Genomic DNA, 17279 nt, shown 5'->3' with positions numbered 1-17279 from the left:
GAAAGCTCACGCGTCAGTCAACTGTCAGTCATTCCTCCCAGGTCTCGGCCTTTCTGTTTTCCTCCTGAACTCCCTGCTCCAGTCGCGCCCCTTGCCTGGATTTATATCCCCTACTCGTCCTCCGTCAACATTCTCTGCCCGCAAGGCCTTTTTGCCCAGTTTAGTAAAATTGGTTTGTTGCTTTTTACTTTCCTCCGCACACTCCCTGCCCCTCGGAAGGGCGGGGCCTCAGCCTCAGCGCTGCTTCGAGCTGCCCACCAGGCCCCAGGCCCCTCAGTCTGCCTTTCTGTGTGGTCAGCGTGGCGCTCCTGCTGGGCCTGTCCAAGCCAGGAAGGCCTGTTTGAAAGAAAAGGGCCATATTGCAACGTCAACGGCTGCCCTGCACGCCCTCCTCCCTCATCGCTTCCTTGCGGGTTTTTTAAAGGTGAGCAGCTCAGGCTGTGGTCGCTCTTCCTGATTTATTAAAGGCAAGAGAGGAAAAGCAAGCTCCAGTGTCTCAGCCTACTTAGTAACCACATCCACACTGTTAGCGGAGGTGAAGGGCTGCTCGGAGCAGGCGCCGGATTCCCGGAGGGCTGCCACGCTCCCTTCCGCCCCGCTGACCTCTCTCTGTCTCCGCCGAGCCTGGTAATAATAACGGCCATAAATCTTTTAGTGGGTTCCATTCTCCTCCTGCTGCAAAAAGCCCTGGAACAGGACATCTGTCAGGTCCTCAGAGATGCTCAGGGACCATGGACTTGTCCTTGACCCACCTCGTCACGGCCTCTGGGCTCCTCGGGGCTTCCTTCAAGCCACGTCGTGGGTGGCATCACAGTGGGGCCGGGGCACTGGGAGAGTGTGGTTGAAAACGGGGTGCCATTTTGGGCCCAGACTTTGACTGGAATGATCCCAGGAGCACCCGGTTTCCTGTTGCCTCATCTCAGGCCCTTGTGGAAGAGGAGGTCACCTTCCTCATCACTCTCTAGGTTCCAGGGTATGTCAATGTAGGGGGGTCAGTAGAGTCACAGAGAAATGCCACAGTGGGTTTAATAAGCAGTTATGCCACCTGCTTTTCATAATCTATTAAAAATTAAACAAAACTCTCACTCTTTTGACAACTCTCACACTTTGATATCGGTGGGTAAGAGTTCTTTAGAGACATGGAATAAATTACCCAATGTCAGTAACAAATTGTGTATGAAGGGAAGTGTAATGCCTTCAGAACATTTTCTTTTGGTCTTTGTTCATGATTAGATTATACTAAATTACAGCGTGCAGGTATCAGGCAATTACTCTTTGCTTTTAACTATTCAATTTCATGGCAAATCCACATAGCTCAGTAATTCCAAAATCACACCAGTGTGTTTACGGAGAAAATACCTCATCATCTCCATCTTGTGAAACGAGGTTCAAGTTGCCCTGTAATTACCTGTGGTCCTGGTAAGCATAAAGAGCATTCCGAATAAAGACAGGGTGATCTGTACCTCTCGGTGCTTGCCAGGTATCTGCAGAGATTCTTGCAGATTTTGCTGGATGACCCTCAGTGAGATGTGCGGAGGAAAGGCATCCTTGCCCTGCCGTTACTCTGGGCACCCTCCCTGTCTCTGATCCTGGCTGGTTTCTGGTCCTCCTCATTCTATAGCTTTTACCAGGAGGGTGTCTCTCTTTTCCTCTGTTTTGTGAAAACATGGTCATTTTATCTTGGCTCAGCTCACAGAATCCTCCCCAACCTCCCCCCAATTTTAATTTCTTCCAGGGCTGTGCATGTCCCATAAGCAATCGAGTCTGCTGTCCTGGAAACTGGAGGAGCTCGTTGGTGAAAAAGAATTATTTGAGCAGATTGTGAGAAATCGAACAGTGGCAGGAGGAGGAAAACGAGAAGAAAGGAGCCGACACATCTAAACAAGCGCCGGGGCACTGCGCATACAGATGTAGGCGGTAGCTGGGCCTCTGTTTCGGCTCATTATCCAGAGGCACATCAGAGGGGTGAGGGTCAGGGACATTGGGCTGTGGTGCTGAGCTTTGAATGAGGCTTTCCTGCAGAAAAGACAGCACCCGCACCCTTCCCCAGTGCTGTGCTTGCTGAACCGATTCCCATTTTAAAAAATGCAGACCACCTGGAGCGAAGTCTCCTAGGAGCCCCATTTCCCTCCTAGCAGCTATTTCAACACTGCTCTCCAACGCCCAGGATCTCGGGGAAACTCTCCAGCCCCAGAGGTGGGCACCCCCTGCTGGTGCTGGGGGAAGGTGGTCTCGCTACAGGGGCAGATTCCGGCGGAGGGTGAGGGAAGGACACTGAGCCTGTGCCTTCCACGGGAAAGAGACTGAGCATCTTGTTTTTCTGCTTCTTGGAATGTGTTACAGATAATGGGTGAACTGGCATGGGGGAGCGCGGAAGGGCAAGGAGGAGTCTTGCTCCAGCTCACAGGAGCAGCACGCGTTACAGGTCTCTGTGTCGTTCCCTCCCTTTCCTCCCGCGTGCCCCGCTGCGGCAGCCCTCTCTCTGTTTGTTACCGGACGTCTCGGCAGCGTTTCCTGGGAACCCGCAGCCTCTCTTGGGTCGATCAGCGTGTGCGCTGGAAACGTGCGCGAAGGTGCAGTGTGGCAGAGTCTCAGGCCCACGGAAGGTCTGGGTGTTCCTCAGGAGAATTCAGAGCACCCCAAATGAGGGTCCTTTTTAAGGGTTAGTGTTATTCTGGCAACTGCTGTCCGTGGCTAAGGCCTGGCAGCAATTGGGGTGGTGGAAATACAGATCGGACACTGTGTCTAATTGCTGGTGACCTACGGATGGAGGGAGCTGTGGTTTCCGTACGGCCCCAGTTTATAAATAAATGAACATTCATTAATGTAAAATTAAATTAGAATGAAATCCCCCATCCAGTTTTGTTTAGAAGGCAGAAATAAGTGGGCTGGCTGTGTGATTTTGCTGTGGATGCTGGAGCATGTAGTTACCAGGTGTTAATAATAGTAGTGACCTGCTCCTTGCTGGTGCCTCAGTCCCCAGGTTTCCAGGCAGATATTGCCACCTGCTTCCGCAAAGCCTCACTGAGGTTAAAGGGCTGGTTGGAAGTTGCTCAGCAAGGGGTCGCGTGCAGAGAGAGGCCTTAAAGCCCTCTGGCCCGTTAGACCTGCGGCCCATCAGTCAACAGAAAACCAGTAAACAGGAATCAGACCAGGATTCAGGAGACCCGAATTCCAACCCTTGCTTTGCCACAGACTCGGTGTGCGCGCAAAAAATGCCATTTCTCCGAGGCTCAGTTTCCTCTCCTGTGTTGGCAGGGCCAGTGAGAATCTTCCAGCTGTGCAGGTCTGAGTTAATCTTGGAATTTAGAACTCAGGAAAGGCGCACACTTTGCTGTGTGTGCACCGGGGTAGCCAGCTCCCTCTGAGCTCTACTCCCCCGCCTCCTCATGACCTGAGTTTGCCCTTTGGAAATTAAAATATTAAATAAGAGTCCTTTCTGTGAATTTCATGCTTTATTTGCTGGAGGGGATTTGCTCTGGAAAGGGTGTTTTCCTTCCGAGCCCCGCTGGTGGGCGGTGCAGATTTCTGGAGCCTCACTCAGGCAGGAGGGGCTCCCAGATCTGCCCACCTGCTCGGGGCTGTCACTTGGCTGCTGAGGAAAAGAAAAGGGCTGCAGCTCAGTGCTGTCAGCAGGTTTCTCGTGAAACTGCCCTCTAAAACCTGCCTGCAGGTGGGGGAAGAGGGGCCATTCAGGCAGGCAGGGGAACTGGGAGGTGGGAGGTTTTGCAAGGAGCTAGGAAGCTGGCTGTAGCCCCGGGCAAGTCATTTAACCTCCCACTTTCTCCATCTCTGACACTTCCTCAGTGTCTCTCTCCTGTCTTTCTGGGGACTATGAGAAGTAATTAGTGGCTGTTTGTCAGAGGAGATCTGGCTTTGCACAAGTAACTCGGACAGACCTTGAACTTTGCAAGGCCAAATGGGGCTTAGGACTTCGATTTGCAGAACTAGCGGGGAAAAGAAAACCGCACCAGGGTTTCCTTCAGAGTGGCCACCCAGCCTTGGTGGTGTTTTGGGAGGGAACGGAAATATCTGGAGCGGGGAAGGGTTGGGTGGGTTGCTGTCGAGCTGTGGAGGCCCTCTGCCGGAAGGGCCTCTGGGAAACGGGCCTGAGACACCCCTCCCTGCAGACATCGGAGCCTACCCCTCTGTGATTAGGTTGCTCTCTGGGGAGAAAGCACCACTGTTCTCAAGCGCAAAGCAGAAAAACAAATCACTGCCTCAAACCCTGCTCAGGCTGCTCCTAGAATATTAACCCCCGATGGGTCACGGAGACACCCCGCCTGCGAGTACCGTTCTGCGTGGACAGCAGCTCCTTGCTCAGCAGCCCTTCCAGGGAGGCCCAGTACTTTTCCAGCTGCCTGGAATTCATCCTCATTCCAATTTCTGCAGGAGCAGTGAGCTGTGAAATAAGGCCGAGTTAACAAGCAGGGAGAGGTGCGGAGTGGGCGCTGGGCCCTGGGTGCCCTACAGGTGGTGGGAGGGATCTGGCCTCTAGGGCCCGCTGAGAATTCTGGCACCTCTCCCCAGTTCTAAGCAGAGGGGTGGATCCTGCAAGTCCCGGGAGATCCGCACACCTCCCCTAATGGGGAGCTGGGACAGGAGGGGTGGGGCGGCTGGAACCCCCCTGGCTTTTCATATGGGGAGGGAACTTGCTCCCCCCTCAATGATAATAGCTAACATCGAGGAGCCTTACCATGTGCCGGTGTCATTCTAAATGCTTTATGTATATTAAGCCTCTCAATAGCCTAATAGTAGAGACTATTAGTTTCCCCTTTTGCAGACGAGGAAACTGAGGACAGAGAGGTTGAGTAACTTGCTCAAGGCCACACAGGTAGTAAGTACCAGCCTGGCTCCAGGGTCTGTGCCCATGACCACCAGGCTACCTTTCTCTCCCTGTCTGGAGGCTCTCCTCCAGGAGGGGTTCTTACGGCCTCAAGGGGGAGGCCAGGGTGCAGATTGACTTCCCTGTCACCCCCCGAGCGTCCTGGCTCAGTGGTCTTGCTGCACGAAGTAGCTGGCAGACTCGGAGATTCCCTGCCTGTGGAGAGTTGCATGGAGGAGTCCCAGCGCCCGCTCCCCAGCTCCCGCCGGGCCCCCTGGGTGTGGGGAATGGGTCCTCTAGACCCTCGGGGGCTCAGTATGTGTGAGTCCTGCCTGTGCCACCCCCTTGCTGTAGTTCTGCCTCTCCCTAGGCCTCTGTGTCCCCACTTTACAATGGGGGGCTGGACTGGGTAGTCCAGAAGGGACCTTCCAGCCCCATGAGTCATGGTTCTGGGGAGATGGAAAGGGCAGGAGAGGTACCGCTCCCCAAACCTCCCCCAAAAAGGTGACACTGGATGTATCATGTCCCATGGAAACCCTGGAGTTAGTGCCTCAAACTCTGCCTCCGGTGAGTTTAGAGGGCGATAGTGATTCTGAGAGCTCCCCCTTGCTGGCCGCAGGACTCACTCCCAGCTCCCTCCTCGTGAGCCCGAGGAGGTCAGGGTGCATATGGGGAGGAAAGGGGCCCCACCCCGCTGAGTGCAGGGACCGCACTGAGGTCACTATCTGGGCCATGTCTTGCCAGCCAGGACAGGTCAGTGGCCGGAGTGTCCAGTGGGAGGAGGCAGGAGTCCGGCCCAGCTCTGCCCTGCCTCCTGTGTGACCTTGGCAAGGCCCTCGATCTCTCTGGATGCCAGTCTTCTCACCCCCAGGCCCCTTCACGTGGAGGTGCCCACACGCAGGCCTGGGGCCTCTCCTTCTCCATCCGCACCTGCTCCCTTAGGTAGCTCACCCAGTCCTGGCTTGAAACTCCATCCAATCGCTGGTGGCTCCCATGTTTACACCTCCAGCCCTAACCTCTGTCCTGAGCTCCAGACTTGGTTGTCCACCTGTCTATGCAGTGCCTCCACCTGGATGCCCAAGAGCATCTCCTAATTCACAGGTCCAGTCGGACCTCCTGATCTTCTTCCTGACAACCTGCAACCAACCCTGGACCTAAACTGTCTCAGTTAGTGGCAAATCCATCCTTCCAGCTATTCCAGCCAACACCCTTAGAGTCAATTTTTACTATTCTCTTTCTTCACATCCTGTATCCATTCTTTCAGCAAATCCCATGAGCTTTTACCTCCAAAATAGTTCTAAAATCCAACCACTTTGCCCTGCCTCCACCATGACCACCTGAGGCTGGGCCTTTCCCTCCCTCTCTTTCTCTCTGCTTCTCTTACGCTAGAGCAGCCTTCTCAGCGCTTTCCCTAATTCTGCCTTTATCCCTTCAGTCTGCCTGCTGCTTGGGGTGCTCTTCGCCCAGACGTCCTTCTGGTTCACTGCCTTGCTCTCTCCAGGTCTTGCACTAATCCCATCTCCCTGTGAAGCCTGCACTGTCACCCTGTCTAAAACTGCAGCCCTCCTCCTATCCTGGCCCTGCTTTGTCCCCTCCATGGCACCTGTCACCACCTGCCGTCCTACAGAGCTTGCTCGCTCTGCGTACCTTGTCTGTGGTGTTTTCCTGGTCCTGGGATCCTGTTTCTGCTTGCCCACTGGAGCGTGAGTGCCACAGGGGCAGGGATTTTGTCTGTTTTGTTCGCTCCTCTGTCCCCAGTGCCTGGAAAAGTGCCTCGTACATAGTAGGGACTCATTTATTCATCACTCGAATAAATGAGTGTGTGAAATAAAGGAGCTGGACGGGACAAACTCAAGGCTCTGTCCAGCCCTGACAACCCACGTGTCCTAACTTGGGTCCGGAGCGTTGACCCGCAGCTGTCTCCTGGGTTCCAGTCCAGGATGCGGGGAACTGTTGTGCTCGCCACCTCTCCCCTAGCACCGTGGCTGCCTCCTGCCTCCACTCGTGCTGCCCCAGTTCTAAATCGGATCAGTGGTTTCCCTGCTTTGGACCCCCGGTGGCCCCCAAGGCCCTGCCCACCTCTTGCCCTCTCTTAGCACCCCTGCCACAAGGGCCGGAAACCTACCAGGTGCTCCTGAGCACAGCCCTGCACTCGCTGTTCCTTCCTCTGTTCCTTCCTCTGTTCCTTCCCCTTGCTCCAGTCCTTTGCACAGGTGGCTCCTTCTCTTCATTCAGGTTTCAAATCGAACGCCACCTCCTCCGAGAGGCCTTCCCTGACCACACCCCCAAACAAAGCAGTGCCCAAACCCCACACAGGCTCCCTCTGTCCTACTTCCTCATTTGGTACCTAAAATGATCGATTTGCCCCACCGTTGGTGTCCGTCTCTCCCTCTTAGGATGGCACTTGTTGCCTGGGTGTCTCGCTCACTGCTCCATTGTAGGACACCCCCTGGCCGATGGTGGCTCGTGGGCCCTGCCTCCTGGCCAGGCCGGGGAGCCACGTCCTACGCCGAGTTTCTCGCCATTGTCCCCACTGTCTGCTCACCTTGATCACCTCGTTTCTTTCTTCCTCCGCGGGCTCCATGGGGCCTACAGGACCTGGCTCCTCAGACCTCTGCCACACACTCAGGGACTTCTTGTGCCCTTTATTCCGTTCCTTTTCCTGGGGGCAGAGCATGAAATTGCACGAAACCGCCCTCCCTCAACCCCCCAGTTGGCCCCTCGCCCGTCTCCGTCCGCCCAGGGTGCGAACTGCGCGGAGCTCCTACGGGCTGAAGGAACCCCCTCCCCAGGTGCCCCCGCATGAGGGTCTCAGACTGCCAGGGGCTTAAGGATGGCCTCGGGGTTGCCCACCAATGGGCCAACTTGAAGAGGAGCCCATTCTTTGCGCCCAGATTGTTACTGTTAATTAAGTTAAAGAGCTGAAAATTATGGCCATGCTTCGTGCATATTAAGTGTGAAAATGTGTCTTTCTTAGCAGAGAGCCTATAAAATAGGTAGCAAGACAGCCTCGCCTGCGAGGGCGCCGTGGGGTGGCCTGGGAACTCAGAGTCCCTGGGAGGTGATTTATAAGAGGCAAGACAGGAGATGAATTACGGAGGAAGGAGTTTGCAGCTTCTTCATAAAAATCCCCATGCTTGGCAATTATGAGCAGCAAAACCAAGGAGCAGATTAATGCAAAGTGTCCTTTGGTTGCCATTTTACCAGTGTATATTCTACTGAGCTTGACTGTTCCTGTCCAGCCCCCAGTCTTGCCTGGCGTGCTGCTTGCCAGGTCCCTGAGCACAGAGACTAGACACACCCTGTTCCTTTGGTTTCTCTTGGCATCCTGCTGTGGGCCTGCCCCGAGACGTGACTCTGCTGGGGAGAGTGAGGCAGCATGGAGGGAGGTGCGTAGGGCCTGCTGCAGCGGCTCCCCCAGGCCCCGCGTCCGCCCCTGAAGCAGGGGGTCTGGGTTCAGCCTCCGAGCAGGGCCCTGCTCTCTGGGAAGACGGAACCCCCCGTGCAGCCACAGGCAGACTGTGCCACAGAGCCTGCCACCTCCCAGGGAGCTAACTTGTGTGCTCGTCCCTATCGCAGGCTGGGTCTCAGGCCGGTGGGGCACGACACCCCCATGTCTTCATCTCCTTGGGTGAAAGGGAAACAAACGTCTGCACAGACACTCGGCGTCCCCTAAAGCCCAAAGGAGAAGGTGCTGGGGAGACAGAGCCAGCAGCCCAGTCCCCTGAGGCCGCGCTGCCTCAGCTCCAGCAGGCCTGCCTTGCTTTGCTCTGGGCTCTGAAGACGAGGCTTTTGCCACCGCTACATGGAATGCCACCCTGTGTCCCACCTCCAGGCGCTGGCTCCCATTGGCCCCTCACTCCTGGTCTCTCAGGGCCCCCTGCTGGGTGTCACCTTTCCCCTGCAGGCTTCCAAACAAGCTCCAGCCCCTGGTGACTTCTCCTTCCTCTGAACCTGAGCGCTCACCATCAGCATCGCTTATGGGGCAATTCGTCATGTCCTGTTGTGACATCTCTCATCGACGCGACTGTTAGTTAATGTTTCATGTGTTTGTGTCATGGCACCCTAGCCTGCTCCTTGAAGACGGGGAGGTGCTGAGGTTTCCATGCATGCTCTGGCCCATCTCCCGGGGTGGCCCCTTGTACTGCAGAGAAGCTCAGTAAATATTCATCAGCTTGTTAATTTAAAATTTCCTCTAAAGGGTGGGCAGGGGTGAGAAAGATGCTGCCACTGACAGCTGTGAGGGATGCTGGTGAAGGAGTGGAGGCGGCCAGAGTGACGGCTGGAGCCCGGGGGGTCTTGGGTCCTGGTTCTTTCCGCTCTCTTTGGTGTCACTGGCGCAGGTAATCAACGCGGGCTTGATTGTGGAACAAGCCCCTCCCCAGCTCCAGTGCAGCTAGCTCCCTACTGGCCGCCATCCAGAAACAACAGGGAGGGTGCCTCCTCTCTGCAAAGGAGCATGCATGCTTCAGAGACACCAACCACTTCAGGGCTGAGCGGGGCTGTGAGTTACCCCAGCCGTGTCAGCGAGGTGGGCAGTGGGGATCTCTTACCTGCATCCTCTGGAGTTCACCGTAGGTGAAGATGGGGACAAAGGCTTCCGTCTGGGAGGCCAGCATGGTGGCTGCGTGCACCACCAGCAGGGCAGCCACAGCCTTGTGGGACACCATCTTGGAGCTGGACAATGACAAGGAACTCTTGTCACCAGGTTTAGGGCACAGTGGAGGACTGCAGCATTGGAGGCAGGAGCCCTCAGCTCTGGTCCATGCCCCACCTACAGCTGTGTGATCTTTAGTAAGACCTTGGCCTCTCTGGACTTGGGTCTAGTATCAGGGCTTTACCAGATGAGCTCTGAGCACCCTCCCTGCCTCAGAGCTGTGACAGCCGACCAAGCTCCTGGGAAAGGCCACCCAGACCCCCGCCACACACCAGGGAAGAATCATTCCACTCGTCAGCCCTTCTTTTTGTTACAGGAGAGGTCTTCTGGGGCCAGCTGGGGTCATACCAAGGAACCTCATCTCTCAGAGAAAGAACTCCTAGATTCTCAACAGAACCACGTGCCAAGACCCAGGGAGACCTCCCTTTTCCATATGCCGATTAGAATGATGAAAGGGATGGACCCAAGTCCAGATGAGCAGGGCTCTACCTGGGAGCACCAGGCCAAGACCCTGGGTCTGTAGAGGAAAATTCTGAGACCCTCTGCCCATGTGGAGGAGGAGCAGATGGAAATCTGTAGTGTGGCCCTGCGTCCTAGAGCCCCCACACCCCAGGGGCTAGCGCTGGCTGTGGAACAAGCCCCTCCCCAGCTCCAGTGCAGCTAGCTCCCTACTGGCCGCCGTCCAGAAACAACAGGGAGGGTGCCTCCTCTCTGCAAGCACGCCGATACCCTGGGACATGGTGAGTACTGACGGGGCGCTGGCATGTGTGGGTATGTCTGGAATGGCTGGCAGGATGGCAGACCGTGGGGCGGTTTCAGGGCTCAGGTCCTGCCAGGGAACATGTTGGCGCAGTGACTGCAGGCTTGAGAAGGGGGGACTGTTGGGCAGACTTTGGGCAGGGACAGGGTGGTCCTGGGGAGGGATGGCACCGCTTGGCTGGGTGCCAGCCTCAGTTGACTCACTCAAAGGCAGCAGGAGCTGGAGCCTTGGCCTTCTGAGGCCTGGCATGCTCCCCAATACCCAACTTCACATTGCCTTTGCCCATAGGGAGGAGGAGGGCATCGAAGGGGTTAGGCCTGTTGAATGCATCTTGGGCACCACCGTTCCTGCTCTAGGTGGACTGCTGAGTGCAGGGGCCAGGCCTCCAGAGCAGGGAGGGGAGACTAGGGCGGCCTCCGTGGCAGTAGCGGGGGGCTGGAGGTAGTTACCGGGTTTCAGATAAAGAGCTCTCCCAGCCCCCGGCAGCCTGGATTTGTGGGTAGGAGAAGGCTGTGCTCTGGGCTGGCCTCGCGGCTTCTCTGCAGGTCTCAGCCCGGCTCTCCTTTTGAAGAGAACCTTCCCAGCTGTGAGCTTGCATCCTGCCTCTCAGCCAGGGCCTGTCTTCTCAGCCATCTGAAACCACTTCTACCTAGCAGACAAGCCTTCTGCCTCCTGCCATTCCTGCTCTCTCTGCCTCACCCACTCTCTTCCTACCGCTTCCTGCTTTCTCTCTTCCTTTGGTTCAAACTCCATAAGCAAAGAACACGAGAGCTCAGGCAGCCAGAGTCTCCCCATCCAAGCCGCATACAAATTCCCGGCAGGTTGGAAGGACCACTTGCTCGCCTAAGACCACCTGGGAAGCCAAGGCCCTGTGCGGAGCCCCAGAGGAGCTTGTGCCGAACGGAGGATGAGTGGGGCAGGTGAGCCCCAGCACCGTTCTCCCCTCCTTCCCGTCCTTTCCCTGCAGAGTCTCTAGGGCCCGTGTTCTGCCCAGAGAAGACGGATGTCACATTTATGGCGTCCCATTTCCTTCACGGAGATGCTATAGATCCCTTTTCATTCTGGCGTTTGTTTAATTCACTCCATAAGAATCAATAAAAATTTAAAATAAAAAAAGGCAAAATCCAATTGCTGCTCATTTTCTTGATCCAACCGGCGTGTCACCTAGGTTCATTTGCGTTCTGGCGAGCTGGGCGTGGGAGAGGCAGCTTTCTAGTGGATGGCGAGGGGCTGACCTCCCTTTCCCACTGCGAGGGCAGGGCCCCAGCCCGCAGGTGCTCAGCTCTGCTGAGGGGGCCGCCTCCCTGCGCTGCAGCGGCGCCAGCCAGGCAGGTCTTGCCTTGCCATGGGATCCCCCATGAGACCTGCTGTTTCTGAACTTTCCAGGGCCGAGCTGCCTGCCAAGTGGGGCCCTGCATCCTGCTGAGCTCTGGTTGGGTTCCTGGCCTGCCAGACCCATGCACACAGCCTCTGCTTTGCAGGAATTATACCGCCTGCCTCCCTCCAGCCTCTAAGCCTGAACCCTTGGCTGGGCACAGTGGCTCATGCCTGTAATCCTAGCACTCTGGGAGGCCAAGGTAGGAGGATCACTTGAGCCCAGAAGTTGGAGGTTGCTGTGAGCTAGGCTGACGCCCGGGCAACAACAACAAAAATCAATCAATAAAAAAAATAAGCCTCAGCCCTACTTCTGCTCACTCTGCAACTTTAACCGATTCCCCTGTTCCCTTGGGAATTAGCTCAGGCGCTCAGCCTGAAGCCCCTCTGGGTATCAGAGGTGGCAGAGGGACACAGGAGCGGGTTGCTCGCCCCAGACAGCTCTGGACCGGCTGGCTCCGGCTCGCTGCGTGGTTCTGCGTCTTGCTGATAACCCCTTCACCCGCTTTCTGTGATGGCTACTTACAGCGTGAGCGTGCTCTGTGGGCCTGGAGGAGTCTCTCCGCTTGTCCTCTGGTGTCCGGCTGGTCTGACGGGCCCTTATATACCTCCCATCCCTTGGAGCTCCCCTTGGACCCCATTAACCTTTGGCCACACCTTTGGGGGCCCTGGGTTGGGGAGCCTGGATTCTTGAAGCTCGTGGAAACCACGCTATGGGCTTCCAGGGCTTTCCTGGAAGGCCTCTTGTGCGAGAAAGTCAGGGACCAGCAGAGCCAGCCTCACCCAGGTGGCATTCTCCTGTCCACTGAGAACTCTGCTGCCGCTCAGGGGGTCATTTTAACAAAAGCCTTTTCTTTTTTGTTCCTTAAATTTATGACATTGTGTAGCATCTCCAGGCCAACTCTTTAGTGATCAGATTCTCTGTAAGCCTGTCGGAGCTCTGTATTAGAAAGATAACTTCTCTTCAGTCTTCCCCTGAAGCTCCTCACGAGAGAAAGCATTCGAGAGAATGTGGCAGCGTTTCGATCGACTAATGAAAAGAAAATGACCCAGGGGTGCGCGGGGCCAGATGCGCAAGGGGGTTGAGGAAACGCGTAAGGGTGGCGGCATGGCCGGTCTACACATTTGTAGCCTAAACAGGGAGACTGGACGCCTATCTGGGAAAGGTTTATGGTGATCACGGGAGTCAAACAGTTTAAAGATTCGGGAAGGCAAGAGGGAAGAGGCGAATGTGACCTGGAGTCAGACCACTCGCTGCCACTGCGGGCCGGTGCTGTTTCCAGAACACAGCATTGCTCAGGGAATGCTCGACATGCACGTCCTAATCACACTCAGCAACCCCGTGAGGTTGCTGCCTCTGTTTCCCCCACTTGACAGCGCTCTCCTGTTAACAGTGCCATTGAACAGACAAAGAGACAGAGGCACAGTGAAATAGCTCATCTGTGACCCCACTGCCAGGTCTCTGCATCCAAGGGTCCAGGCTGGACATGGTCAGGTGCAGCAGAGGCGGGGGCGGGGGAGTTGGGGACACGGGGCACAGATGGCATGGAGGATGGGGTGTTCCAGGCGGCCCCCTGTGTGGGCCGGGAGTGGCTCAGTGGGGTCTGATTATGGGGCCCTCAGGATCCAAGCAGAAGGATTTAGATGTGACGGGGGAATAGCAGGGTCCTCATGACACCCTGAAAGGGATGATGTGACAAAAACATCGTGCCGGAAGATCACTCGATGGTGGGCTGCCGGTGTTGGAGCAGGGAGGCCGAGGTGGGGAGCAGTGTCTGGCCGTGAAATCCCGAGGGTCTGGGTGGGCAGCGGCTGCTGGCGCCTTCGAGAGAGGCTCCCCCAAACATGCAGACGTGGGCTGCTTCTTGCCCAGGAGACCCCACCCTGTCGGTCCTTTGGTCTGCCGTGGCTTCTCCGCTCAGACAGGAGCAAATGTTTGCAGGGCTTCAGCCCAACACAGATAACCTCTAGGTTCCCTGCGCAGCAAGGCTTAACGAGAACAGACGGCAGCTCGGTGTCCTCGTGTCCCGCCGGCAGGGCCTGTGTGTGCCGCGCTGCACTCCGCTCCACTCTGCTCCTCCTGTGCGCTGCGCGGTGACTGCTGTCACATGTGCAGTGTGGCTCCGAAGTCTTCGAGATTTACCTCAGAGGAATTAGAGCTTGACGTTCCAGGGCTTGCCGCTGAGCTGCCATCCCTCAACCTTGGGCTTCATTGGAGTTTCGCTGCCGGGTTCAAGAGGGGCTTTGAAGTCTAGGTGGGGGCGAGGTTGCTCAAGGGTCGTGAAGCAGCCTGCCAACTCCTGAGGCTCGGGAAAGCTCCGAGGAGGCGCCATCTGCACCGCGGGCTGCTAGGGTGGGGCCGCTAACACCTGCATCTCTAACACCCAGACCAGGGCAGGCAAAAGAGAGCCCGTGGCCAAATCCGGCCCACCACCTGTTTTTATACATCTTGTGAGCTAAGGATAGTTTTTTTTTTTTAATAATTAAAAAAAATCAAAAGAATAATATTTGGTGGCATGCGAATTTAATTTCCATATCCATAAATACAGTTTCTCTGGGACGGAGCTCCTCTCGTTCATTTACGTGCTGCCCATGGCTGCTTTGGGGCTCCAACAGCTAGACCTAGGTGGTTGTGGCAGAGACCTGACGGCCCACGATGCTGAGAGTATTGCTTATCTGGACCTTCGTGGAAAATGTTTGCTGGCCCCTGACCTCAGCAGTGTCCGCAGCGGCCACATAGCGCACGTACCAGCTCTTTTGGTACCACACCACATCGGGTGGTTATATCCTGTTTTCCTCGTGGGGAAACTGAGGTGAAACAACCGGTCCAAGGTCACATCTATCACGATGGCTGCGCCAGGATTCAGACTCAGAGAATCTGGCTTCAGAATAAAGCTTTTCGCCACTATACCTTTCTGTCTCTCAGCCTTTGGTGAGTGAGCGTATGGGTGTCTCTAGCTGGGGAAGACACAAAACGGTGGCCTGCTACAAATTCCACGAACCTGCCACTGGCTCCTTAGCCACCCCTGCAAGGTGTCTGAGCGTGACGCAGTGTGAGCTGACCAGCTGGGACGAGTGCAGGCTGTTCTCGTGTGTCCTTAGGTTTGGAGAAGCCAGACCTGGACTGGGAGGAGGGCTGCAGATGGTGAGCCAGGCCTGTCCACTGAGCACAAGGAGACATTTGAAGCCACTTCCTTAGGCCTCTCCCCGCCCCCACCACACTCGGGCTCTGGGAGCCGTGTCCTGCCTCTGCTGGGCCAGTCTGGGCTCTGGTCCAGACATGCCTTCAGGACGCTGTCTGAGAAATGATCAGGAGCCTCCAAACCCGAGACAGGTCTGTAGCGAGGGCTGGGGAGAAGGGAAGTGTGGAAGCAGTAAATAAGCCGGGATCAATGTTCTGGGCGTGAGCAGGACCGTCCAGGGATCTCTCCCGTGATTCGGCGTTTCTGACCCAAGGAACTCGCAACACTACAGCATGGTATCTGCAGTTGGGTGTGGACGGAAGGCAAACCAGGGTTGACCGTGAGCTACTCCCTGGAATGCAAGAGGGGAGGGTGAACTAACGGGAGGCTCCGGGCTTCTCTGGGGTCTCAGCTGCTGGGATGGAGTGGCCTCCCCGTGTTCCCCTGTGGGCCGCAGGTCTGTGAAGGGTCAGCCCTTGAGGAACCATGTCACCAGGTGTATCTTCTCTCCCTTCTCTGCCACGTGCCTGGGTCCTCCAAGGGTGTTTTCCACGGCACAGCCAGCGCTTTAGAAACACAGAGCTGGGCGGTGACAAGCCTAATAATGACCACTTCGTCTTTACCTCGTACATCGGCTCTGCCTACAAATACTCAATTAGTGGCTGTTTCTCCTGCAGAGACTGGACAAAAATAAAAGGAAGGCACAACCTGGTGTTCTTCCGTTTCCAAACGGGAACCGCCATAGATGTGCCGCAGCTGAGGCAGAGGGAGGCCTGAAGACCTAAGCCGAGTCTGGGAAAGGAAGTTCGCAAAGCTCGGAGGAAACGGCTCAAACTGCACGTGGGCACTCGATGGCCTCCTTCCCCCTGTTGGGCAGAGGTATTAGCAGTTCCGCTCTCCTCTCCTCGTGACCTTGAAAATATTGTTTGCTGGGTTCTGCCATAACGTCTTCATTAACGGCCCGGAACAGGGAGGCAACGGCATGTTAATTAAATTTGCAGATGATACTAAATTGGGAGATGTAGCGAACATCAGGGAGGACAGAGATCTAATACAAGAAGACATCGGGAGGTTAGAACTATGCGCTGGAAACAGTCAGGTGAGCTGCTGGACATATGTCACCAAGGCCCCGAGGGCACAGGATGGAGGATGTGGGTGGGCGAGAGGGGCAAGCGAAGAAGGAAGGCTGCAACTGGGGGCCCCAGGGGAGGGGGCCACTCGGGCACTGCCCTGTTTTCCAGATGGCTCCCTCAGAGCGGCAGAGGACGGCGGCTAAAGGAAGACGGAGTTCAGATGAGCTGATATAGCCCAGGGATTTCTGGGAGTGTCAAAGCTGAAGGAATAAAAATGACAAATGAAAGGTTTCAAAAGGCTGGCTTGCCCAGAACGCGGTAAGAATTAAGTGTGTGTTGCTCTTGGTGAGCGAGGGCCGGGGACAGGCAGAGAACCAGCCTCGGGAAGGAGGGGCCCAGGAGAAAGAGCTGTTCCTAAGCCCCGTGTTTAAGGTCCTGGATGTCCCTTACAGAGGCCGGAAGTGTGCGACTGCACTCGTGAGCAAAAACACGAGCCAATGGTGACGACATTTAAAACTAGGTCAAGCAAAGCACTGAGAGATGTATTTTGGGCAATGACTGTGCCCCGGCCCGAGGGACAAAGGCTTTGGTGACCTGTGGGGTATTTATATTCTTTTCCTTCTATGGCTCAGGGTCTTTTATCAGAAATCACAAATGATTTGTTGAGAAATGATACACAGCAGAAACCATACACCGAGAACCCCATGGTACAGACGGTGCAAATGGAGACGAAAACACAGACCTACGGTGGGTCCATCCAGAATTAACTTCCAATTTGCTGAGCTTCTTGTTTGTGTGTTACATCTGCTACTCAGATTAATATTCCTGCATCTCCAGTTTCCCGTGGAGTTCACTCAATGCGCACCAACAACCTGGACCTGAAACAATCCGATAAAATGCTTTCCTTTTCAGTTCAGCGTGTGGACTGTTGACAGTGTGCACACAACCTAGGGACGCGGCTGAGTTTTACAATAGCTTCCCTGCCAACTTCCTGGTCAATGTTTCTCCGGGTGGTTAAAATACTGCTAGAAATGTCTCCATCACCAAATTGCTTCCGGGTTTCCTTTCTATTTACGGGGGTTTATCGCAAAAGCTGCTGCTATAAAACTTCAAGAAGAGGTCACATAACTTTTTTTCCAGGGCCAGGCTGTGGGTGCTAAGAGCAGGGTCTGTGGGCTGGACTGCTGTGGGATTTGGGTTTTTTTTTCCTGTTCCTTCCGTGAATTGAGTGTGTGATACCAGATCTCCTTTTAATTGAATTTTAAATATACGTACATATATTTTTATGGAGATGATGGAAGTGTGTGAAGAGAAAGCAGATGGCTTTGGAAGTGATGAAGTAATTCTAAGGAAGGGTTGGCCTCTGTTAAGCCAAAGCCTCCCCTTTCTGTTCAATCCCTGCAGGGCA

The 17279-nt window shown here is 55.4% G+C and overlaps 1 protein-coding gene across 1 annotated transcript; it reads right to left on the bottom strand.

Moving 5' to 3' along the window:
* Window positions 1-3439: 3439 nt before the first annotated feature.
* Window positions 3440-12197, bottom strand: MLN (motilin). The gene is made up of 5 exons (XM_012658422.1): window positions 12143-12197; window positions 9379-9502; window positions 7371-7487; window positions 4321-4402; window positions 3440-3595 (listed from the first exon to the last, which is right to left on the bottom strand). Exons 2-5 carry the CDS (start codon window positions 9493-9495, stop codon window positions 3585-3587), a joined length of 327 nt encoding a protein of 108 aa, XP_012513876.1. The 5' UTR covers window positions 9496-9502; window positions 12143-12197; the 3' UTR covers window positions 3440-3584.
* Window positions 12198-17279: the final 5082 nt, after the last annotated feature.

This window comes from Propithecus coquereli, unplaced genomic scaffold (genome assembly GCF_000956105.1).
Source record: "Propithecus coquereli isolate 6110/MARCELLA unplaced genomic scaffold, Pcoq_1.0 Scaffold587, whole genome shotgun sequence".
Lineage (NCBI taxonomy): Eukaryota > Metazoa > Chordata > Mammalia > Primates > Indriidae > Propithecus > Propithecus coquereli.
The sequence above is the reverse complement of the archived record's forward strand: the minus strand, read 5'-3'. Positions and strand labels throughout refer to the sequence as shown.

What these genes read in the sequence shown, in the direction of transcription:
- MLN (XM_012658422.1), bottom strand. Translation starts at nt 9,495, where the DNA reads ATGGTGTCCCACAAGGCTGTGGCTGCCCTGCTGGTGGTGCACGCAGCC. An exon ending in GTGAACTCCAGAGGATGCAG is followed by an intron (nt 7,488 to 9,378) that starts GTAAGAGATCCC and finishes CTCTGCCCCCAG; the next exon opens with GAAAAGGAACGGAATAAAGG. An exon ending in AAAGAAACGAGGTGATCAAG is followed by an intron (nt 4,403 to 7,370) that starts GTGAGCAGACAG and finishes CTTATTTCACAG; the next exon opens with CTCACTGCTCCTGCAGAAAT.